General features: G+C 42.7%; 2 protein-coding genes across 3 annotated transcripts in view; both read left to right on the top strand.

Moving 5' to 3' along the window:
* LOC147422355 (uvrB/uvrC motif-containing protein) overlaps nt 1–18874 on the top strand; it is a 68847-nt gene extending 49973 nt beyond the window's left edge. Inside the window, exons 6-9 of one of the 2 annotated variants that reach the window (XM_086503330.1) lie at nt 14271–14383; nt 16656–16701; nt 18415–18455; nt 18533–18874. In XM_086503330.1, coding sequence (XP_086359456.1) covers nt 14271–14383; nt 16656–16701; nt 18415–18455; nt 18533–18703 — 371 coding nt within the window. In that variant the 3' untranslated portion in view covers nt 18704–18874. The remainder of the gene's footprint in view (nt 1–14270; nt 14384–16655; nt 16702–18414; nt 18456–18532) is intronic. The other variant, XM_086503331.1, reaches the window with a different exon arrangement.
* LOC147422354 (uncharacterized) lies at nt 18810–24671 on the top strand. Its single transcript, XM_086503333.1, has 4 exons — nt 18810–18872; nt 19038–19083; nt 19257–19383; nt 24417–24671. The coding sequence occupies exons 1-4, from the start codon at nt 18810–18812 to the stop codon at nt 24577–24579; spliced, it is 399 nt and encodes a 132-aa protein (XP_086359459.1). The 3' UTR covers nt 24580–24671.
* Nucleotides 24672–25200: the final 529 nt, after the last annotated feature.

Raw genomic sequence — 25200 nt, 5'->3', positions numbered from 1 at the left:
TTCCCTATCCTGCTGAGTGGCATGAAGTATTTGGGCTTGAGCCTCAACAAGCTCCATACGCAGCGTAGGTTGCCTATTTTGCTGTTGCACTGGTGACGCTTGCAAGAACTCCATAAACCTTGGATTCTGCACCAACTGTGAAAAGACATTCACCGCGGCAAGTAACTGAGTCTTGAACGCATCATCCTCAAGTTGCCCAGTCATAAAGCCCTGTACTACTCGAGGGACATTCACATTAACAGGAGGTACAGACTGACGTGGCCGTGAGCTCTCGCCAATCTCGAAAACCATAGGGATTTCTTGCCTATCCTTCGAAGAGGAACCCTCTTCCATAATGCCCTTCCCTTTGTCGGCCATAGTGTAATCCCGCGTTCCTGCACTCTATGTCTTTACCCAAAACAACCGAGACTCACTCTTTGAGAAAAAAGTGATTGATATCCCGGCAATGGAACCTTGAAACCGGCCCGTGGGGCGATAGGCGTTGGCTTTCACCCGAAATTCTTTACTTTAAACACAAACAAAGAGAGCGTGCAAAGGAACCCTACGACGGGAATTAACACTTAAGAACACACACGAATTAACACTTAAGAACACACACGGCTCGGAAGCTAGAATGCCCCGAGCAGACGCCGACAACCTGTAGGCCCCAAAATTGGCGCCCCTTTCGGTATTTCTTTATTCACCTGCTAGAACTCACTTCCATGGCGTATACCCTCTGATTCCAGCCCAAAAACAGTAAATTCAGCTCGCTGTATTTACTAGTTTTTGTTATGTTTTCAGCCCCAAAAAGTCCTCTAGCTGTCCTCTGCCAGTAGGGCACAATTCCCAAGGGTTCTGGCGTCTGTATGGCTGAGAAACAATCAATTTTCTGTGCATACACAGTGCTGAATTTGCACTTGTACGGTGAGGTTATGACCCTCACCAGTGCCTGTTTTGGAGTAGCAGCTAGCTACCCCGGTTCCTGCTCAAGGAGGCTCTTGCCTCAGCACAAAAGCATGAACCCACACAGCTGTACATCAGTCAAATGAAGGGCCCTCTTGTGGGGCATCACATAACTGCACGTAGGGGAGAGAGAGCAGTGTGTAGCGTGCAGGGCATCATTCCTAGCACCACACTGTACATGAGGGGAAAGAAAGCACTTCATAGCTCTTAACCTGTGTGACAAGTTCTCAATGAAGCATCCTCCGAGCATAAATCGAGCGCCCCCTCTTCTGCCCTTGACCTGTAATGCATTTGTGAACAAATAGATGCAAAAGGGGAAGATTTCCATGGCTGCCAAGACCTGCGTATCACTGAAAACGCAGCAAAACAGCCCTATAAACACGCATCTGATGATCTTGTGTTATTAACACTCTTTTATCATCGCATGTATCTGCAAGAAAGGTCGTAACACATAGATACAAATGGCTTAATAAGACCTTCATACTTTTGTCATTTCCATCTATTACACTGAATTCATATGTACATTTGATGTACTAGCTCTATCATTACCCCTCCTTTGCACACGTTGGGTTGGGGCATAGGTAGGTTGTGACCCAAAGGCTTCAAGGTAAAGCTGCAATACATTTGGTGACTCTGATAGTTCATGCTCTTCCATCCACTTTGCATCCATAGGCGGATGGTTCTTGAACTTCACCAAATAACGTCTTGCAACTTGTCCTTTGACTTTTCTGTCCTTATGTGCCAAAACTTGCTCACGTACTAGGATCTCATCAAGTTCCTCAACTTCTGGTTGATCCTCATCTAGCATATCTTTTGGCACATCACCCACGAAGGGTCTTAGAAGACTTACGTGATCCCACCTTGACTTTATGCCTTTATTGAGTTCACTTCCTAGTATCCACCAACTTGCTAAGTGCGACGGGGGGCCTACATGATCTTACTCTGAGCCTAGACATCCTCTTACTATACGAATTCTAGTGCCGACCACTTCCCGTCTGCGGGTGAAACTATCGTTCACATTGGCCGTAGAATGTCGACCATTTGCAACTTCAAAAAGAGGGTCTAAAAATTTAAACAAAAATCATTGGAAAGAAACCAACAACTAAGGTTAGCAGTTGCCACGTCCTTGTGACAGACTTTGTACGCAATTGTTTAGTATGCCAAAAGGTCAAGTTTGACCGGCATAAGGCACAGGGATTGTTACAGCCTTTACCCATGGCAAGCACTATATGCTTCAGTTGCGCGGGGGATGTTGAGGATGCCAAGCATGTTTATGAAGAGCTACAACTTTTAGCTAATACATGCCTATTAATTGAATGTGAATCGAAAGCGCTTTGTCATGCTCGAGTATGTATGCAACATAATGATAAACGCAAACTAGCTAAATGGTTTACCCGCGCTCGACATCGTGCGTTTGTGGATAAGGGATGTGCCTCAAAACAGTTTTATAAGCACGTACACCATTGAAGGGCCTCTCAAACCATCAAGAGGGTTATGCTTCGATTGGACCATTGGACAACCTCAAAACATGAGCTCGCTGATGCCATGGCTTCACACTGTGGGAATGTTTTTTGCTCTTCCTCCTTAAGCTTCTGTTGAAACTCTTTATGCACGCCAACTTTTGTTATCTACAGTGCATTCAGTTCTCTCGCCTTAAGATGCACAAGCAATGGAGGTGGATTTTACTAAAACTGAATTGCACTCAACATTACTTGCACGTAGTCGATGGCGTTCCCTTGGTTGGGATGGGCTTACTGTGGAATTTTTTATCTCCTTTTGGGAGCCTCTAGAAAGCCTTTACTCTACATGATGAATGCTACATAGACTAAGCAGAATTTGCCATTATCATGGAAAGAAGGGTTGCTAAAATTATTACCCAAACAGGCCCTTTGTAAGCAGTTTCCTCATTGGCGGCCGATCAGTCTTATGCCGGTCATATACAAAATACTGGCTAAGATGATTGTACATCGCTTCAAGGAGCCTCTTCTTGCGGCTATCCATGCAGTTCATCTCTTGTCGCCAAATCATGGATAATCTGGATAATATTTTAATTGGAATGGAGTATGCCAAATATACTCAGCAAGATCTACTTGTGATGCAGGTAGATATTGTGAAGGACTTTGACATGGTACAATGGGATTTCATTTTCGACACAATGCGGGCCCTTGGATTCGGTCCTAAGTTAGCCAGTGTTGTATATTTCTTGTATGCCTATAGTACCTCTTGTGGCCTTCTTGATGGTGAGCTGATTGACCCTTGTCCACTCGGATGCTTAGTTGGGCAAGGTTGCCCCTAAGTGCCTTGTTGTATGCCATTGCCACTCACCCCTTGTTGTTGTATTTGGATCACTTGACTTCGCTTGGTTGTCTTCACGGGCTGCAACTACCCTCTAGAGATGACTTTATTGGGCAGGCTTATGCCGATGACTGGTTGTTGAAGCCTTGTAATAAACCATATCATCTTTTGTGACCTGGAGATATTCTCGGTCCACATGTGATTGTCTGACGATATCCTATTGGTTGGAAGGTAACCAATACTCAACAAATGGATCGGGTTATGCAACGCCTGAATGTCAAATTGCAATACTGGAAACTGTCCCCATGGCCCTTACATGTCGGCTTCGTATTGTCTAGAACATTATGATGACATATGTTAAATTCTACTTACCGTTGTTGCATTGGCCTCGTCCTCGTCTCACATCGCTTATGTCTAATATATTCTCTCTTTTGTGGCACACTATTTCTCATATGAAAGGGCTCCGTTTGTTATCAATAGACAAACTATGCACTTCGAAGCGTTTTGGGGGGCTGAATATTTTGGACCTTTGCCGTCATGCTCTTGTGAGGAAGGCCATATTATTACCTACTCTTGCGCAGTAGTCTCAACCATGGTGGAGAGTCGTGATTGCCTCATTATGTGAGCATGTTACCACTTCCGCCTTTGGCCACTAGCAGACCTCCCTTAGGGAGATTGTGTTTGGCATGATGGTCGGTCACATTCTTGGTTGCGTAGCTGCCTCTAGTGTATTCGTTGCTTGGGAAGCATTCACTTGCTTATCTTTCTTGGTGTGGCAGACAACCAAATGGCAATTCGCTACTCTTGGAAAGGCACTGGAGCAGGGCATTCTCTCTTACTCTTGTCGACCAGTCGCCACACCAGGCATACTTCCTTTCTTGCCAAGGCATACACATAGTGGATGATGTGGTTGACACGTTTGGGAATATGCTTAGTTTCTCTCAGGGAGCTGCACACTTTGTTTTGGGCACACATTATTACCAGACTTGGAGCGTGCTTGAGCACATGCTATCTGTTTTCTTGCACATTCCGTCACTGGCCAATGGATGTCATACGTCGGATTGGACTTTATGGGACACCTTTGGACACCTTTTGTTACCATTTCTGCTAGCAACATTTATACTTCTCTCCTGCACGAGTCTTGGTTGGCTGACCATTATAATGCGATATGGTCTTTGCATAAATCTGATCAGTGGTGGAGAAAGAGCCATTTGCCTCTGAAGGAACGTCTGTCTCTATGGTGCTGCTTGTTGGGAGTTCTCCCTCTTAGAACTCTCCTTAGTGCACGTCACATCAGCTCTTCTCATTGTGTCAAATGTTCAGCTTGTGATGAGACTGTCAGACACCTGCTTTGGGATTGTCATTTCAGTAGGGCCTTGACCGCATATCAACATGTATGTGCCTCCGCTTTCCCTCGGTAGTTTTCCACAAACAGTTTTGGGCTTTTGGCCCACCTTCTTTTCAAGGATTTGCGGTCTTCTTCACATGGGTCAGACTTTGGGCCCTATGGTCTTTGTGGCATCAACACAATTTTCAAATGTTCCATCGGTATGATGCGGATCCCTTTCCTTTGTTCAAGATTTCACTTAGACAATCCTTACATTTTGCCCTTGATGTTGGGGACATATCCCTAGATATCCTGCAACTCTTCTATGTTTGCTTTTAGAGCCTTTCTGATCTTTCCAATGGGTTTTCCTCACTTTGAGATTTCCCATTTCTAAATTAAGATTTACAAAAAAAAAGTGAGAGTGAGTGTGTGTGTGTGTGTTGCAGTATTAAATTTAATACATATACACAAAAGAGCATAACGTTTAAATGACGAGTGGCTTTAGATGACTGGACATAGATTTGTACAAAAACGACTCAGTTTTAGATTCATTTTTGTAGAATATAATAAGAATGAGGCATCATTCCAATGATCTTATACAATAAACTATAGAGTTGTGGAGATCATCTAGGTTGAATCGGCAGGGTTCTTCAAAGTCGGATAGTGGCAAAACCAAAAAACTCTAAAGTAAAGATAGAATTCTCACCTGCATCCATATAAAGAAGACGTTAGCCTTGAATATGCATTACAGGTGTCAACGAGCTTATCAGTTGTTATTCATGTCCTACTTAAAAAACTTTTTAACTTAAACCCACTATCCTTTTTAGAGCATCAAATAGTGCAAAGTATTTAGGAGACAAATAATCCTTCCAAAAGTAAGTAGATAAACCATAAGAAGTGTATTTCCACATGTTTTCATTGTGATAAAAAAACCACCATCCCTTCTGATCCAAGTGTCAAAATATCCCCTTAATTTTAAAGTGTATTCATTGTGATCAAAAGGCCACCACCCCTTCTGATCCAATCGTCAAAAGATTCCTCTAATATTTCTTTTTTAAATATAATTTTTGATGTATTCAAAACATGATGTAACTTTTTGAATTACAAACCCACTACAAGGGCATCAAAAGGCCATTACCCGTTTTGATGCAAGTGTCTTGACAAATATTCATTAAGATTCTGTACATTCAACCCTTCTAATTGAGCCATAACAAGGCCGGAGAGTGAAATTTTATGTAAGGTTGAAAGATAACCTATGAGTTTCAAACAAATCCATTTATTCGACCAATCAAGCTAAAAAAGCCCCAATGTATCAATCATCTAATGTTCGGACATAGATATTCACGAAAGATGAAAGCCGACCTCCTTTTGAAATGTTTTCAAGAGTTCCCTTTGGTAAAGATAGAGTTTAAAAAAATCTCCATACCAAACCGAGCCCTTAGTGATTTATGGCAGACAACCCAGTATCAAGAATCAGGGCTCAGTTCTCTAAGTTAAATTAGAGCTTCAGCCATAATATTAATAGTTTTAAAACCAGCCGTTTAATGCCAACAAATTTTGACAATTATGAGTCGTGCTATAAGGACAGCCTTGACAGCCAGCTGGTGAGGTTCAGAAATTGAAAGAAACCCTATTCATCATTAAATCGACCAATCTTTCAACATTTACACCATTAACAGTCAACCACAATGGTTGCAAGCTTTGTTGAGCAATGAAAGCCACCTATGTGACTCGGCCATTTTTTCACCTTTTAAATTAAGTATAGTGGTGAACTATCAAGACAAATTCGTAAATATCCATGCTAGAGACAGACACAACATTATTCGATTACCCTCATATGGTAATGAACTGCAGACAAGCAACCCTAACCACGGTTTTAGTTTCATCATCTTGTCTACAAAGATCATTATCCAGCAATATGTTTCAAGGCCACAGCCTATGTACGAACGATTCATCTACAACCAATAAAACACTCTTGTCTCCTTTAACCTTACTGGGATACATCTAGAGGACAAGAGGTATGCAAGATTGGTCGTCGAGCAGAACGGAGTAGCAGGCGACGTCATAGCCATTAGAAGTCAGCGTATGGAAGAAGCCGAGAGTAAATGCCATGCCAGGTAGTGTGAAGCCACGAGGTAGGTGTGCGTAATAATGTTTTAAGGGTCAAAGTCATAAGCATCATCATCTGACAAAGTGGCACACAAGATGTCCTCTACATCTGACAGCTCCTCAATCACGACACTAGAAGCCACATTGGCCTTCTCTTTGTCCTTTGAGCTATCCTGTGCATCTGCCTTGACTTCCTTCTTCTCTTTCTTTTTGTCTCCACCATTCTTTTTCCTTTCTAACTCAGCTTTACAGTACCTACAATCAGGTTTCTTGTGACCCTTTCTGCCACATTGATAGCAAGTCACATCACCGTTGCCTTTGCTTGCATTTCCCCTTTCTTTACTCTTACTCTTACTCCTTTGTGCATAAGCATTCTTCTTTTCTATCTTGCCTCTAACCATGTTGGCAGAGCTGCCTCCCTCTCCACTTGCTTTCCTCCTGATTTCTTCATTCAAGATAGAACCCCTAACACTATCAAAGGTCAAATTGGGGTTATTGGACAACGAAACCACCAAAGTTTCCCATGACTCAGGTAAGGTCGTAAGCAAGAAGATAGCTTTCAGCTTATCATCAAAAGGGGACAAGCCAGAATCCTGTAAAACTGCGACAAAGTACCTGCGAACAATGACAAGTGCTCTGCCGCGCTCTTGGACTCATCTAGTTGCATGCCAACAAGCTTTCGCATCAAGTGCACCTGGTTGACAGGCGTTGTATTTTCATACATTCCCTTTAACTTCTCCCACACATCAAAAGCAGTCGTGAGACCTTTTTCATCAATGACGGTCTCATCTGTCATGGCCATTTTAATGTATGTAACGGCCTTCCTGTTCATGCTAACCCATGCTTTATCCGTCATAGTCTGTGGCTTCACCTGTTCAAGTGCCCCTTCGCAATCCTTAAGGAATAGGATTCCCTGAATCTTGTCTTTCCAAAGATCAAAACCTGTTCCATCGAACCTCTTAATCTTGAAGAGGTTCTTCACATCCGAAGAAGATGAGGCCATAGTTGCACGAAATAAGAGGGATAATACGCTGAATTTTTTGGGCAAAATGCGCAAAAATCGAAGTACAGCCTCACAGAGATGTGCACTACAGCTCCAAATGGTCACAGGAGCAATTTGGGGCAAAATAGATTGATTTGGGCACAAAATTCAATTTTTGAAATTTATGCGCAGGAAATTTCAGCGAGCGAATTTGTGCTCGAAAACAACAAATTTAGTTGTTTTTAGCCTCAGAAGACATACATAAGGCTAATACACAGCCTTTAGAAGCATGTAAGCACAAAAGCCCCAATTTGTAGCATCAAAATTGCATGAAATTGAGCCACAAATGGTCATACATCGACAAAATTTGTCAAATGTGTTTAGATTGCATCAATTTGCACTTTCCCCAATGTAATCGCACCATAATAAACACTTGCATAAACCTGCGCAAATCTGAAATTTGCTTAAAACACCTGTTTTAGGGCTTGTTTTTCTGTAATTTCAGTGTTTTCGGGTAGCGGGGACTTAGCAAAAGTATTCCCACACTTTAATACATCATTTGCAAAACCTATATTTTGCTGTCATAACCTGTAATTTCCTGTTTTTGACCTAATTTCAGCCTGTTTTAGGTCAATTTTGGTTGCCGGGAGCTCTCTGGTGTCCGGGGACAAGTCCTTTGGCGACGAAATTGCAAAATCTCGCGATAAAGTTTTGGTTGAAATTCAGCGTTTGCAGGTTTGGGGGCAAACCCTAATCGGGCTCTGATACCAGTTGATGAGCGCGCGGCGGTGTGTGCAAGTGAAAGAGCACGCGAGGAAGTGCAGTGTGTTTGCAAAGAGGGGAGACGAAGCGCTAGCAGAAGAAGAGGGAGAGAGAGAGAGCTCACGTTTTTGGGGAAAACTCAATAAGTGAGTTTTGGGTTTTCCCACTTTTATTATAAGTGACCTTTAAAAAATGTGTCCAGGTTCAATATGAACCTGGACAAAGTATAAAAATGTACAAAAAGGGGTTATTTAGGCCTTTAACCCAACAGCAAGGACAATGGCACGAACCATCACAAGTTTACTAAAAAGTATACACATCAGCTCCATCATGTTACAAGTGAGCCCTAGTTTAAGATAGGTGCATCAATATAATGTGTGTGTGTGTGTCAAGGATGAAGTAATCATAGCAAAGTATAGTGACCAAGTGTGTGTGTGTGTGTGTGTAAGAGAGAGAGAGAGAGAGAGAGAGAGAGAGAGAGAGAGAGAGAGAGAGATGAAAATGAAATGTTATATTAAATGTCTTCAAAAGGCCAAAATGACCCATGAGACCATATTAATACAATCTTGGTGGATCTAATACTATGTCTGGATACAAAAATAAAGTCAAGTAAAGTGAAAACTAAAATCTTAACTGCTAGATGTGAACTAAGCAGCTAGTTGGAACTATGTAGGATATGAGGGGAGGGGGGGGGGGGGTTGAGAGTAGTGACTGGGGACTAATACAACACAATGTGGTTGTGCGTGTGGGAATATAATGGGTGAGAGCTGATACAAAGGCTGATACAAGATGAGCAGGATGTACAATCCTCAAAAGATCTAAATCTTGGGAGATCCATCATCGGTCGTTGGCGGATCTCATCAATCTCCTCCATGGTCGATAGTTTGACTTGGCATCGTGCATGTCGGACCAAAGTGATCCGAATCCTCTGATGCAGCCTCCATCGATGTTGTGTAGTCCTCCGTAGTGGTGGCGTCTAGATCTCCCTAGCTCAGTCGCTTGATTGATCAACGTGCCTCTGGTGTGAGGAGAATGTGAGCTCTGTTGTGGTAGCTGTACCTCAGGCTGCTCAATGTCCACTCTAAAGAAGTCTATGATCTGTCTCTGAGATTGGCTAGCCTCTCCTCTCATCAGGCTCTCTCTGTGTCTGTGTAGTTCGAGCAAAAACAAATCCAGACATCTTTGATCCTCATACCCCATGACTGAGTGACTCTATAGAGTGGTCCAAAGCCCTCTCTGAAAGCGGCCTCGTATCTCATAGTAAACTGGGCAATGACATGTGTAGTGCAACTCTGTCTCAGGCTCCATGTGACATAGGGGACATGCCCTGGCCTCTGCTGGTACTCTGAATCCACCAAATGTTGCATGTGCTCTAGTCAGTCTAGTGTCTGCTGCTCTCTTCAATGAAAATGCTGGTCCACTAAAGACCACTCCAAGTTAGGTGTAAGCATCTGTATACTCCACTGTCTCATGGCCGTATGTAAATGTGGGTGCTGATCTCCTGGGCCATTGTGGGGTGGTGTTAAACACCATAACCTTGGTTTTATCAAGGTTGACAGACAGACCACTGTCGTGAGCAAACCTATGCAAAGCATCCAAGTGATGTTGCATCCCCTCCGGAGAGTCAGAGATCAACACAATATCATCAGCATATAACATAGTGGAATCCATGTCCGTGCCAAGTGTGCACCTCTATCACCCTCACTTTCAGTATAGTCTGATACCTCATCCACATACATACCAAACAGAGTAGGAGAGAGCAGGCAGCCCTGCTTCAACCCGATATTGGAGTGGACTAATGTAGATAACCCCACCCCTCTGGAGTGCTTACATGCCACACTACTGACGTGTATAATGCCATAATCCCTCAAATCAGCTTTGTGGGTACTCCCATCTCCTATAGTCTACGCATCAATCTAGTTGTGGGCATTGTGTCAAATGCTTTGCGGAAGTCCACAAAGCTACAATAGATCCGTCTCACTCGTGATTGATCATTGCCCTCCTCAATAATGGCTCTGAGTATCAGAATGTGGTTAAGAGTAGAAAAACCTCTCCTGAACCTTGCCTGCCTGGTTGCGCGTATACCCTCCCTCTCTGCCCATCTACTCAGCTTCTTCTCAAGAATGGATGCGTACAACCGTGCCAATGTGTGTCCAATCATGACAGTGCGATAATTCCCAAGCTCCATAGGGTCTCCTAACTTGAAGATAGGTACAATAGTAGATAAACTCAAAGTATCAAGTAAACCCTCACACATGACACGGTTGAACATCACTGCTAGAAGCTCTACGAGCATTCCCTGGCATGTATAAAATGCTCAGCCACTAAGCCATCATGATCATATGCTCTCCGAGTCCTCATCCTATCAATGGCCTTCTTCACCATCTCAGCGGTGTAAAAAGCGCATGCGTGTGGGCATGGCTCGGGGGGGTCGGGAAGAGGCGGCTGTCCAAGAACTGTGTACAGAGATGACACATACTGTCCCCAGGCCTCTGTAGAAGTAATCGCAGGAGGGGAGGAGTGCTCATGAAAGAGTCGCCATGCCTCACCTGAGTCCTGAATAGTTGATATAGATCCTGTTCTAGTCGAGCAAAAAATCCCTCTTCTTCCGCCGCACTAGGCGTCGGAAGGCAATTTGTGACTGGCTATGACCCCCAAAAGCACCTCCCTCTGAAGCTTGGCTCTCGTCTCGGGGCACTCCTCATCATACCAGCCGGTTTGGGGCATGCTCCTAGAACATCATCTCTGCTTAGGCTGGGTGTGTGGGTATGCCTCTGCTGCTGCATCATGCAATGTTTGTGTTAGTATAGTAGTAAGCTCCTCCAGAGGTTGCCCTGGCTCCTTAGTGCACAGGTGCCTGTAGATCCCATCTATGTAGTCAGAATCCGTCTCTCGCCTGTAGATCCCATCTATGTAGACAGAGTCCGTCTCTCGCCTGTAGATCCCATCTATGTAGACAGAGTCCGTCTCTCGAATCTCATGTAAAGGTGTAGCGAGTAGGGGCTGCTATCCGTAGTATGTGTGCTACACTAAACTAGAAAGAGATGGTCATCAACACAAGGGCGTAATCTAATGCCACACCAACAGGTCTAGGTCCAACTATGAGGTCCTGGATACTAGAGATAAAGCTCGGCTGTCACATGACATATTCCAATGTGCTGGCTCCATGTCTGTGTGGAAAGCATGTAAAACCTCCCGCAACAGGAAATCTCTGTAGGCCATTCAAAATGGCCAATCCATGTGCAGTCCCCATGTCTATCAAGTGCCAACGGAAAGAAGAGAATGAACAACTTTAAGCACTTCAAATAACAACTGAACTGAAAGAGATAGACGACACACGAGACGGGGAGTGGGGGAGTTCCACCCCAAGAAAGGAGTGGCCCCAAATGTTGGTGCCCCTTTCGGTATTTCTTTATTATTGCCGATTCGCAAAGTACAACTTTCGTGGAGCACCTCCTTTGCAATCTCCGTGCTGAAGAGTGCTAGAGAGGGCCCCCAAGGCTCATATTTAAAGACCCAAAGCCTAAAAGCATCAAATATGAAAAGTTGACCCCAAAAAAACACATTTCTAAAATTTCGGGATTTCCCTAAAAATTTGCCATGAATTCAAGGATGTCTATACAAGTGCCATGTCATCATATTTTGATGTTATAAACTTGTTTGACGTAGTTTCGGCCACTTTCGGGTGCTTCAAATAAGTTGTCTTTGACTTTTAGGGTTTTTAGGCCGTCGGTCGCTGATGTGTGAATTGGTCGGGGATTCCTTCTGTTTCTTCTTCTTCTTCTTCTAGGTTTTAGGCTCCTCACCCGAGATCTGCAAGCTGGCTCCGTTCTTCAGTGGCTTGACACATCAACAGTTTGTGACATCTCCTCTTCTTGAAAGAAAGGAATCGTCAACGATTACAACATATCTGCAAAACAACTCAAGTTAGCTCATAAATTTCCGAGGGTCATTCCAAGGGACAATCAGTTTTCTCATTCCAAATCAGAGCTCTTGATTTCTAGGGTCGTTGGCTTCCCAGAAGAATCTCATCCAATAAGGAGTCTCATTCCATATTGGAGCTCTTGATATCTTGGGTCGTTGGTTTCCCAGAAAAATCTCATCCAAAAAGGAATATTCAGTGGTGGTTGGCACATCACAATGCAACACAAATGCTCACATATGCGTGCTACAAGACATAGAAACATAAAGCCGTCGATGAACACCCCCCCAGCAAATAACCATCTCGGTCCGAGCCATGAGCTATTCAACGACTCCCTCATCACTCCTCCTGCAAATAACCTAAAAAGTTTCGGGCCATGAGATAGAGGCCTTTACAACCAAACGCCCCCCAAATGGTAGCCTGCATTGTTTGGAGGTCTAAGAGTAATTACTGTTTAGACTTCATAATACTCCCTCTGTAAATAACCATCCAGGTCCGGGCCATGAGTAACAACAACAATACTCCCCCCATAAATAACCACAAGGGTCCAGGCCATGAGTAAAAAAGCACTTTTCAAACATTCGATACTCCCCTTGCAAATAACCGTAAGGGTCCGGGCCTTGAGTATAAACAAGCATTCTCAAACATCAATTCTCTTTTGTACTCCACCGGGGAGTAAATCACCAATCATTGAAACCAGTATTAAAACCAAAGTCAAACAATTCTGCTAGGGTTTCCATGGCAAGCATTTCAGGATAACCCACTTTGCCAGAAGCTGCACTCTGAAGGAAGATGTCAAAAGGCATGTAACTTTGGGCAAAAATTTTATTGAAAGCTTGCCAAGTCCTTGGAGTGTGCGGCCTGGTAGCTATAGACACTCACCACTTTATGGCATTGCTTTTGAGAAAAACAACGGCTCGAAAAAAAGAAATCTTTGATCCTTCTCTTGCAAGTGATCTTTATGGCTTATGCCCTGTAAGATAGAGCGATGAAGATGGGAGCGCGCGTGATGCGCGATGAAGTAAGTATGGGAGTTGCTATTAAGGTCGGGGTCAGACCACGAAGCTTCTTTCATAAAATTTTCCATAAAATCTAGAAGCACTATCTTGCTATGTCTCCTCTTTATAGGACCGGTATGCCTTCAAAAAAGCATAGGCTTGGAGGTGTGATACCACTGTAACGAGGACGGGCACCACGTACCAACGGAAAAGAATAGACTAAGCAACTTTAAGCACTTCAAATAACAATTGAACTGAAAGAGATAGTAGACGAAACACGAGAGGGGGAGTGGCGGAGTTCCACCCCAAGAGAGCATTTGGCCCCAACTGTTGGGCCCCTTTCGGTATTTCTTTATTATTGCTGATTCGCAAAGTACAATAGCCGGGGAGCACCTCCTTTGCAATCTGCGTGTTGAAGAGTGCCAAAGAGGGGCCCCAAGGCTCATATTTAAAGGCCCAAAGCCTAAAAGCATCAAATATGAAAAGCTGACCCCCAAAGAACACATTTCTAAAATTTTGGGATTTCCCTAAAAATTTGCCGTAAATTCCAAGATGTCCGTACAAGTGCCACGTCATCATATTTTGAGGTTATAAAATTGTCTCACTTCGTTGTGGCCACTCTCGGGCGCTGAAAACAAGTTTTCTTTCACTTTTAGGGTTTTATGCCCCTCGGCCGTTGATCTGTGAGTTGGTCGGGGATTCCTTCTGTTTCTTCTTCTTCTTCCAGCTTTTAGGCCCCTCGGCCAGGGTCTGCAGGTTGGCTCCATTCTTCAGTGGCTTGACACCTCAGTAGTTTGTGTGAGAGAGTTTTCTAGAGGTGATAAGTTTCAAGCTTGGAACTAGCATAGAGGTGTTATATGTGGTTTTATAGAGGTATTAATTTTCATTTTTGGAACTTATATGGTACATGTGTGCCCAAACCTTACTTTTCAGGCTACAGAGGTGTTATATGTGGAATGGATCCTTTATGCTCAGAATCAGAGAGCTGGTCTGCATCTGCTCTTGTTCAAGACTTACCTCGGGGAAGAAATCAGCCGTTTTACCAGGTGCAGATTCTCTTGTTTTCCATTTTTGATGGCAAGTTTCTGCTCAACAGTTGTGAAGATTATTGTCAAACCACGCAAATCAAGCCCAACAGTGTTTAACAAGCATGTAGGGGAAAAATTTTCTTAGTAAATAAGCAGATCCTGAATAGTTCAATGCCTACCAGAAGAGGCGTGGCATTGTTGTGAACAATTGTACTCACAAATAACTACGAGATGTCCAGCTATTCATAAATTTTTTGATGACTGGGATAATGTGGTAGCTTGGTTGAGAGGTTTGTTGTCTCAACAGTATCCCAGAATGTGAAATGATTCGAGCCTCCAAGTTTGCATTATGCATGAGTCCTGAAATTAGGCCAGAAGAGGGCAGAAGTCGAGCACCTGAGTAGCCTTCCATAGCGTCTGTGAAAGTGATCACCGGAGGGCACTTCCTTAGCTTCTAGAAACTTAAGGCAAGGCAATGAGTCGATCCTTCAGTATTTCATGACTATCTGACTCACGAAGTTTTATAAGGGAGGCGGTGATTTTTGGCACTTGAGAATGATTAAACATATTATATTCTTCAAGAGTATTGTTTTGTTACCGAGCAATATTTCCATGAAATGCAGATGGAACTCTGTCCCTTTCTTGTAGGTTCAGAGCCTTTTGTTTTGAACATTCTTCTTATGCTGTGAGGTAAACTTTTTCTTTTTCACAAGGCCAAAGAACTTAACTTTGGTAACGTGTGAAAGTCAAACCCTCAGCTCGCAAACCACCGTGAAAGTTAAATGCTTCATTATTTAATTGCTGGGTCCTCTATATGCGGCAATGGCCAAACATGGTTTTGATGCTTCTCCTTGTTTTCCTATGGAGCACATAGAGCGGAATTTTAGAAACTCTAAAGATTTCTATAAATCAGTGTGGCCTTGAGAGTTGTTTTGGATGAGAACTTCTCATACCTTTTTCCCTAAAGGTTTTAACTTAGAAGGAAAATGTTCGTCATGTAAAAGCAAGACAAATTACCATATGAAACCTAAGCTGTGGCGAAGACATCCCAAACCAGAGTTAGTTCTTTCTTCAAATGATCGAAGAAAGGCATGGAACCATCTTGTCGTAGCTTTCAAATATGTGAAAATATTTAGGACAAAAAGCTTTAAACTATAGTGATACTCGCTATCTCTAGTAGTAATTAATCATTGTCCTTAAAGTAAAGGTACCTTTCTTCTTATGTGAATGGAGCTTTGGGTCATGTTATTACTACATATTGTTTTATTCTTCCTTCTAGATCCGTGAAAGAACTATTCTCTAGAGGCACTAAATATAGGCTCCCTTCTTCGGATGACTCTTGCCTTCTCAAAGCCATAGAAAAAGGTATCACCATTTTGTTGTAAATTTTGAGGAGTCTGTAGGAGTTCAAGGTGTTTTTCCTCATTGGAAGTTTGTCATCCTTCAAAAGGTTTCAACATCTTGCTCTAGGAATGTTTCTTGAGGAAGGAATAGCTCATCTTCTTATGACCTTCATGCTCTCTTATGTAGATAAGTGCTCCAATAGCTTTATTGTTTCATGCACAAAATTCTATTTCGAATGCGAGGTGGTGAAGTAAACTCTCCAACTTAGAATGGTTGCAATATCTCTGCATCCTAAATTACCCTTTTTTTATACCATTTGGAAATCCCACAAAAATTCTATCAAATCTAGATTATAGTTGCTTCTTATAACACCTCTCTAACAAAGGTGTTCAAATGTCTATGTTATTGGTCTAAAGCCATTTTGCCTAGTGTCAAAGGTGCAATGGAAAAGGGTGAATCGGGTGAGGATCTTATTTGCAACCATGAGCAAAACCTATTCTCGGGACCGGGTAGCCAACAAATCTCCGATCTATCGTGACAGATCTCCTCAGAATCGACTTCTATCACGTACCACCCACCGCATGGGCATGAGGACTCGATTTATAGATGAGACCTGTAGTGTAGGGTGTCAAAGCACAGAGAGACCCTAGAGCAGGTTGAATCAAGCTCTCCACAGAGGCCTTAAGAGGACTGAACTCACATATGGTCATAAGTTAGCATTCCCACTTTCCCACCATCTTAACTCGATTTAGAGTGCACAGTGCTTTTTGTTTTGAGAGCCGAGCTGAGCCGGAGTTATTGGCACAGGACTCAGTCACATATTTGTGCTATGAATGACACATACATTATGATTAGATGCTTCCTATAGCAAGGCATTTGGATTGTTGAGTTGTTTATAGTCTTATGTATGTGCCTTGAAAAATTTAATAGAGTTTCTGCTTTTCAGGTATTGGTTGATATGAGAGCAGAGCCAGATCTACTTGTTGCTTATGGTACGCATACCTAGAAATGATTATAAACACTTCTTCTACTCTTGACAATGAACTGGAAAAATTGAAAGCATTGTAGAGAGGCTTTGGGGTGTTGAGGACTTAAGGAAGGTTCAATACTAACGTAGATAACTCGACATCTGCTAATAGTACAGGTCTGGTCCCCTCGGATTTGCAGACGAATGAAACACAAGCATACTCCTTTTTTAGCATTAGCAATCTGCTATATAATATGCGTAATCTTATCCAGCAAAGGCTGTCTCAATTCAATGAATGCCAGTAATCTATAAATTGATTGTCTTGAATAACTGAAAGGCTTGTAGAAAGAAAGAAGGATGTTTTGTGTTTTTTTGGATAATTGTTCTTGTGTCCCCTATCTATATCATTGTAATGCTCATGAGATCATGAGCCAAGCATATGGTATGTTCTAGAACGAGTCGATCTAGATGAATCATCACCTGCTTGTTCTCAAAGTTCACCGGTCGAGAAGAAATATGTGCCGTTGAGAATGTGCTTTGAATGTAGAGCACTCAATAAGACTCCCATGCAGAACAAGTCTCTTATTACCAGGATTCATGACGTTCGAGACAAGCTACAGAGGGTGTCTAACTTCAGCCATATGGACTTGAAGAGCACTCAATAACATGTGGGCTTGGAGGAAGTGCATTGAATATAGAGCACTCGATAAGAATATCATGCAGAACAATTTTATAATTTCAAGGATCGATGGTCCTGGATAGACTATGAGGGGTGCCTATCTTTAGTGGTAGGAACTCGAATAGTGGCTTCCATCAGATTTGTATGTACTGAGGATGTGGGCAAAGACCCCTTTTCAAACAACGTTGGGGCTCCATAAATTTTTGTTTTGTCATTCAGGCTTACAAATGCTTCAGCTATGATCGTCGAGCTTTTCTTGGGACGTTCTTTGACGATATGATGTCTTTGTTTGAGATGAAAAGCAGCATTGAGAGTACAATTTTTGAAACTTTTGGACGAGCGATTGGTTGTCAATGGCAAGAAGAGAGTTCTTTATGGAGGAGATTCACTTTCTTGGGCAGACTCTCTGTAAAAATGGTGTATGCATGGATCCTGCTAAAGTCTGATTTAGTTTGGGACATACGGAGTTTTGTTTGACTCTGTCCTTATGACAGGAGACTCTTTGAAATTCCTTCACCTTGGAATGAGCTGACCAAGAAGGGTGTAGCTTTTCGTTGGTGAGAAAGCTAGAAGAAGGCTTTCAAAGAGTTGGAAAAGAAGGTAACTGTGAAGCGATCCTCTTTCTTTAAGAACTGAGGAAGTTTTTTATAGTATTTGTGATGTTTGAGGCATAGCGTTGGTGCTGTTCTTACGCAAGATGAATGGATGTCACTTACTTATAAGAGTATTCTTATTGGCTTATCGTTGAACGGCGTACAAGGAAGTAATGATGTGGAATCTTGGAAGTATTATCTACTTAGTGCTAGTTTTTTAGGACAGACCGAGCATCACTCGCTGAGGTATGTGGTTAAAGCTCTGAGACAAATACATGAAGTGGGCAAGCTTTTTGTCCGTGTTTCGCGTGGAGATTGTTCATGTGGATCTGAAAACAAGGTGGTAGCAGTCAATTATTGTTAACTCTGTTGTTCTGAAAATGTAGCTCGAAATGCGCATGGTGTTTGAATTTGGTCTTTTGCTCGTGTTAAGTGCAATATGTATAACACTCGTCGCTTCCTGCAGTTGCTGAGGACAACTTGGTGCCCCCTAAGGAACCTGACAAGGTATGCGACTGCACTTCATCTACAAATCACTCGAGTTGAATGAGAGCTGAGACACTAGGGGTTTGTTTTGTGAGCAGGACTCCTTTGATCACCCTTATGTTTCCTTCCTATTTTATGGGATGGATTCAGGTGGAGATTTCATTCCCATAAAACAGCTGCGAGAAAAGTACAACCAGGCTCGGCATGAGCTGCCATGGGAAGATGGTAAAAAAGACATCAATAGCAACGACGACAATGCAAAACCTTAAGTCCAAAGAGATAAGAATGGGCGGGAAAACTAGTTCAAGCTATCAGCTCAACCTACCTTTGGCATGTATGTGCACTTGTATTTAAGCACATAATGGGTGCAAGGATATGAAGGATTTGCGATATGCAAGGGCCCAGAATCCTGCTCCGGTGATGCAGTTATACCATCAGGTTTGTAAATGTAAATATCTTGTAAAAGCATTTAGACATCATTTTGGTATTTTGCGAACCAAGGCTTGCAGACTAATTTTGCTCAGGGAAGGCCCACAAAATGCTCTCACATTGAGAAGCTAATTATCCATGTCATCAATATTGATTGGTGGTTCAAGAACATAGCCTTCTATTTCAAAGCTTTGGTGGTTAAAATTAAAATGTGTTAGGGGTAAGCATGTTTCTTCTAGCTTTTTGTAAACTTGCTATTTTCAGCTCTCTTTTGCACTTTTGGTTTTGATGTTTGTTTTTACTGTCATTCTTCAATAGCTTGCTAGACCGAGCTCATTATTAAAGAGCTTATATTGCTTAGAGTAAACTTGATGTCAGTCTATGTATGTGTAGGTAAAAAAATTAATGACGTAACTGGAGTTCCGCGCACAAAAGGAAGAAATGGGGAAGATGAGATGGTAGACAGCTCACCAAAGGTGTTGATTAACCGTAATGCCATGGGATTACAAAACCTCGTGAGGTACTTACAACAACAAAAGCAATAGGTATTTCAAAGTGGAAAGTGAGTGATCCTTGTACTTACTAAATCAAACCATGACCAAAAAGGTTAGATAGTGTGGAAGAGAGTGTCAATAGCATACTCCATTTGTTATTGAGGCCCATCCTATGTGGAAGGAAGAAAATATGTTGCTCCCATGCCTAGTCTGGAAGGTGCAGCGCAAGGCTCCAGTGGCTTATCTGCAAGCTTGCAACAATTGTAAAATAATGCCAAGCGTGCGTAGCACTTGAATTTAAGCATAAGGGAAAAAGGGTTTAAGGCTGCGGTTAGGTTAAGGGTTGAGAGAGAGGTTGACCAAATGCGTTTCGCTCCGTGAGGAGCTCATCAGTGGTAGGAGGTGGTAGTAGGTTTTAAAAGGAGTTCAAAAGAGGGAGGGGGAGTTTATATAGGAGGTGGGTTGGGGAATGTCAAGAGGGGGGGGGGGGGGGGGAGGAAGTTTGTTTGGGAAATAGTGTCAAAAGCGGTTTGTAATTTTGAAGATTTGTAGAGAGGTTAAGGGGAAGAGGGTGAGGGCAGAGGCTAGTATTAAGGGAAGAGGCCTCCCCCCAACAAAAGAAGGGGAAACCGGGGAGGGGGGATTGAGAAAAAAAATGTGGGAAAAAATTATTTTTTTGAGGGTAAAATTTATTACCGTTGATGTTGAAGGTAGCTTGGTTTGATTGTATTGCAAGTGAGCAAGTGAGAGAGGGGGGAGACCGTTAAGTTAAAGGCAGTGTGGTTTTTTAAGGGTTCAAGCGTATTGCAACTAGAGCGAAGGGGAGTGAGGGGAGGCTGCGGTGGGGTGGGCAAAATTTATTACTGTTAATCTTGAAGGTAGCTTGGTATGATTGTATTTGCAAGTGAGCAAGTGAAAGAGGGGGAGACCGTTAAGTTAAAGGCAGTGTGGTTTTTCAAGGGTTCAAGTGTATTGCAACTAGAGCAAAGGAGAGTGAGGGGAGACTGCGAGGGTGTGGGTTAGCGTGTAATATAGGGAGATGGGGATGGATGGGGGGTTTGCGAGAGAGAGAGAGAGAGAGAGAGGAAGGACAATATTACCATAACAAAATGTTTGGGCAAAAAAAACTTGATAGTGCAATGTAGGTAGGTGGTAAGGATTTCAACAATCAGAGAGGGTTAGGGGTTATCTTACATCAAAAATCTTTTAATGGTAAAGGGTAGAGGGTAGTTGGTGGTATAGGGGTTTTCTTTACATCATGAGATCAACGCAAAGAAAGGAGTACAATGATCCGAGGTATGTCGAGGTTCCTTGTTGAGGGAGGCTCAAAACAGATTAAGGAAAAAAGGAGGAGAGGAAAAGGCCAAGTAGGGGTGGCCCAAGTATGTGAAATTTTTGGGCGTATTCCTGTAAAACATAGAAGTGGGTGTTAGGGTAGGGTAAAATATAAAGGGAAAGAGATGCCTTTCAATGTGGTTTTAAGGCTCTAGTTAGGATAGAGCTTAAATTAGGGCCATTAGTCCAACAAAGGGTGGGTTTGGTCGAGATGTGCAAGGGAGGGGGAAAGGCTGCATGCTAGCTGGAGAGGTTTTCCAATGGTTCGGGTAGGATTGAGTTTCCGAGTTTCTTGTGAGAAAGGAAGTTTAAAGATAATGGAGAGAACTTTTTTGGTTTTTGGAATTTTTCTTAAAAGAGAAGGTCTCTCTTGGTAAGAGATTGAGCAAAAGACTTTTATTAAAAACCTTCTAGGATATCCCTTGCAAAGGAGCCTTTGGAAGAAGAGGTTTCTTAGGCTTGAGAAGCCCTTTGAGGTGCTCTCTCTAATGATATACCGTTTGAGTTCTGCTTTTATAAAAGCCAACTTTTGGTGGAGAGGGTGCCAAGAGATCTAAGGTATGTATTGGTAAGAGTTTAGTGGTTTTTGGTGGCAGTTAGAGTTTAGAATGCCACATTGGCTAAATCGATGTCCTTTATGAAAATGGACATCCAGGATAGTGGCTTCGAAGGTGGAGATGACATGGGTGATCACTATATGCCTTTGTAGAGGGGCGGCATAGGAGTCTAGTGTTTTGGAGAGTGTGCTAAGTGTGCCTATCCAGATTCCATACGCATCATCTATGAATCTTTTATAATACGCCAGGTTGGGGTTGTGGATAAGAGGGGAGTGGTTTTCTAAGTGACAGAGAAATAGGCAAGCATAAGCCACTGCAAAGTTTGACCCCATAGTCGTGCTTTTTATTTGTTTCCACACTTTTATCTTTGAAGCAAAGTTAATGGTGTGAGAGGATTAGGGTGGCAAGTGAGATGATGAACTCCGTTTTTGGATTATCAAAATGGTTAGTGATAGAACTTCTAAGGGCTAGAAGTCCTTGGGTATGGGGATGCTAGGGTAGAGAGAGGTCATGTCAAAAGTGAAAAGGAGACTGTGTGGAGGGAAGGGTTTATCTTGAAGATCTACGATAAGGGATAGTGAGTCTTTTAGGTGTTGTTTTTGTGTAAGGAGGATAGGGTAAAGTTGGTAGTGTAGCCATTTGGAGGCATTTTCTAACATGTATCCTCGATAGGAACAAATAGGGCGGGCTACAAGGGAAGGTTTATGAATCTTAGGAAGGAATTGGATAGGGCAAGGTTTGAAGGGTTTGGAAATCGGTGTAAGAATAAAGGTTGATTCTTCTAGAGTAAGGAGAGTGTATTTAATGGTGATGCAGTAGAATAGGGAGGCGATGTAGTTGTGTGGTGGTATGGTAACAGGCTGATAATGGATTGGTCATTGAGTTGCCTAAGGGCCTCCTGGTCATACCACTCTCTAGAGAGGATGGTGAGGCCTAGGTTTTTATCGACCGGTTTAATGATTATGGAGTCGTCTTTAGAAAGGGTTTTGAGTGCTTGTTTGACAAAATTAGGAAATTTAGAGCGTGAAGCGTTATCGCCTGAAAGTGTAGAAATTAGATTTAGGTGGTTTTGAAGTGTGATGTTTTTTAACTGAGGGTTCAGGGAGGGGGGCATCCAAGAGGGGTTAGGGGATTTAAAAAGGGAAGGTGGGTTGGAAGGTGAATTTTGAAAGAACACTTTGAGTTGAAGGCTTCTAGACAAGGCTTCGTGGGCTTGGAGGATGAGCTTGGGTGGGGGGTTGGAGAGTGGGGGAATGTATTTGAGCCCTAAGTCTAAGCATTTACTTTCGTTGAAAGAGAGGGAACGAGTGGTTAGGTTATGTACAAAACTAGAGGTATGGTTAGTAACAAGTGAGTGTGAGGGAAGCTTACCAAAGAGCATGAGCTGGTAAGCATGCAGATTAGTGAGGAGAAGCCAAAACTTACGCATGCTTCTTTTCCTTCTCTTCATATGCTCATGGATAGGGGTGGGGGGAATTTGTGTGGAAGATGGTGAGGTAGAGAGGGATAAACCAATCCAAAGGTTTGGGAGGAGGAGGGGCTTACTAAAAAGCAAGTGAATCCAAGACAATGGATGCGAAGGCCCTAATCCCTCCTCCCTCTCCCTTTTCCCAAATCCTTGCCATTATGATTGTCATCACAGTTGTCCTCCAGGTTGTCATTACCGTTGTCATCATTGTAGCCATTGCGGTTGCCATCATTGTAGCCATCTCGGTTGCGAACGCCAAAACCGTTGCTATCACGATTGAAGTTTAGATTTAGGTTGGTGGGTTTGTTGTATTTTGAAGGTTTGGTAAATTTGTTGTAGGGAAAAGGTTTGGCGATGGAAGGAGGAGGGATTTTGGGTGAGAAGAGGTTATGAATGTGATTGAGAGGATATTTAGGAGCTAAAGTAGGTTCTTTGGGCATGGGGTGCCTAAAAGGTCTTTTAGATGGTGGGGAACATGGTGGAGAGGGGGATTTTGGGTTTTTGGAAGATTGGTTAAGAGGTTTGGTAGGGGATAAGGAGTGTGTAAGATGGGGGGGATGGGAGAGATCCTTGGATGGTTTGTGGGTATGGTGGGAGGATCTAGGGGGGGCAAAAAGGGGCTTTGGAGGGAGGATGGTGACTTGAAGTTTTGGAGTAGCGGGGATTGGTGGAGGTTGCAATAGTAGGGGGTTTGGAAAATGGGAGAGATTTTAAATGCTTATGGACTTCAAGTTCCACAAGCTCTTTGATAGTTTGCTCCTTTGGGAGGTGTAGGATTCCCTCCTTCATGGTAGCAATAGAGCGTTTCCTAGATTTGTAAGCTTCTTCTTCCTTTGAGGAGGCCAAGTGAGAGTTAACGATAAATGATTGCATTAGGGAGAGAAATTGTTGAAGAGAGGATTCCTTCCAAACCCTTAGGTATTGGTGCCAATCGCAAGAGGCTAATCGGGGCAAGGTGATACAAGAAAGATTTTTCACAAGATCGGTGAGGCGGCTTTCTACTTCGAGGTGATATCCTTCAACTTTAGATTGTAGGTTTTGCACTAGAAGCTTTTGCCCTTGGGTAAGGGCTAGTGTACAATCCATTTGATATTGGATTGTAAGGGCGGTGAACTTGGCATTAAGGAGAGCTTGGGCTTGGGTATCTTCCAAATGTAAGCGTGGTGGTTTCATTTAAAATAGTAATGCTCTACTCTAGCTCATTCTTAGCATACCAATTCTTTCACCGGGATGTTTACCTTATTGTAGCAATAAGGTGGGTTTCAAGACAAAGGATTTTTTTTGAGCTATTTAGGGGGAGCCCATCCTCATCATCATGGCTTAGTGTACTCGTAAGGTTGCAGGTTCGCAGAATTCATGAAATATTCCCATTTCTTCTCTTATGATGGGTAATAGGCTTGGGTTTTTTTTTTTTGGCTTTGAACTGCGTAGGTTTATTGCTAGTGGTGTTTGTCCACTTTTGTGTCTTCGAAAAGCTTAGATGGGTGTGAAGTGAGTTTTCTTTTAGGGGGCCTTAGCCTTCCCATACTAGGACGTCTTAACTTACTGGGGGCACTAGGCCCCTCATTAGGGATTCTGGTGTCCACTGCTGTTCACCTTCCTCAGAAGGTCTTTTGGGCTCTAGGTGTCTCAACACGCATTCATCTTCTTTGACTAATGCTTTAATATCTTTGGTTGCTTTTTGTGTTGTGAGTTGCAGAGCAGCATGGGCTTTATTTGGGATAGAACCGCTTTGTGTGTCCATAATTGCCACGGCTACTACTCTTGTGCAGGTATTTGATAGGTTTAAATTGTTGATAGGTACATTGTTGGCCTTAGTACACATCTCTTCTATCACACCTCATACAATCTTCCCCTTGTAATCTAGCATTAGCTTGTTCACAAATAAATTTCAAACAAATGAAGTCAAGGTTGTTGGGGGCCTTGTTAGTATAAGTGATAAAGAGCTTTTCGATGAGTTGTTTTAATTCAGTGTTATTCTCAAGACTCCTCCCAAATGCATGTTTATTCTGCAAGTGTGCCATGCAGTGTGCATGGAACAAACCTATGATGCTAGTCAGAGATTTGTTTGGGGGAATCCATTATAATTGTGCTGATAACGTTTATTAGCATAAGATCGAGTTCCTTCATAGCCTCCTATTCGTCTAGACGTTGCATTTGTAGTGGGAGTTGTGAGATGATTTATGGTGAATCCTAGCAATAAGCATTGGGAGGCAGTGAAGGGTGTAATGAGATATTTGAATGGTATAGAAGTGTTATCCAGTTTCTTTGGAGGCAAAGACACCTATGTAGTTGGTTACACAGGTACAGATTATGAATGTGGACAACAAACAGGAGGTCTATGATCGGTTGTCTTTACATTTATTGGTGGTGCCATTTCATGGTAATCTTGTGTGCAACTTTGTGTGTCTCAATTTACCATGGAAGCAAAGTATGTTGGCATGCCATATGCAAGCAAAGAAGCTATATTGGTTACTTGTATA

This window comes from Adiantum capillus-veneris, chromosome 27 (assembly GCF_014529385.1).
Source record: "Adiantum capillus-veneris isolate H3 chromosome 27, ASM1452938v2, whole genome shotgun sequence".
Classification (NCBI taxonomy): domain Eukaryota; kingdom Viridiplantae; phylum Streptophyta; class Polypodiopsida; order Polypodiales; family Pteridaceae; genus Adiantum; species Adiantum capillus-veneris.
Note: the sequence above shows the minus strand (reverse complement) of the source record. Positions and strands in the feature narration are given on the sequence as shown.

Coding starts and splice junctions, on each gene's coding strand:
- LOC147422354 (XM_086503333.1), top strand. CDS start 18,810: ATGAAGGATTTGCGATATGCAAGGGCCCAGAATCCTGCTCCGGTGATG. Junction 18,873..19,037: donor TGATGCAGTTATACCATCAG/GTTTGTAAATGT, acceptor TCAAGAACATAG/CCTTCTATTTCAAAGCTTTG. Junction 19,384..24,416: donor GGATTACAAAACCTCGTGAG/GTACTTACAACA, acceptor TGTGAGTTGCAG/AGCAGCATGGGCTTTATTTG.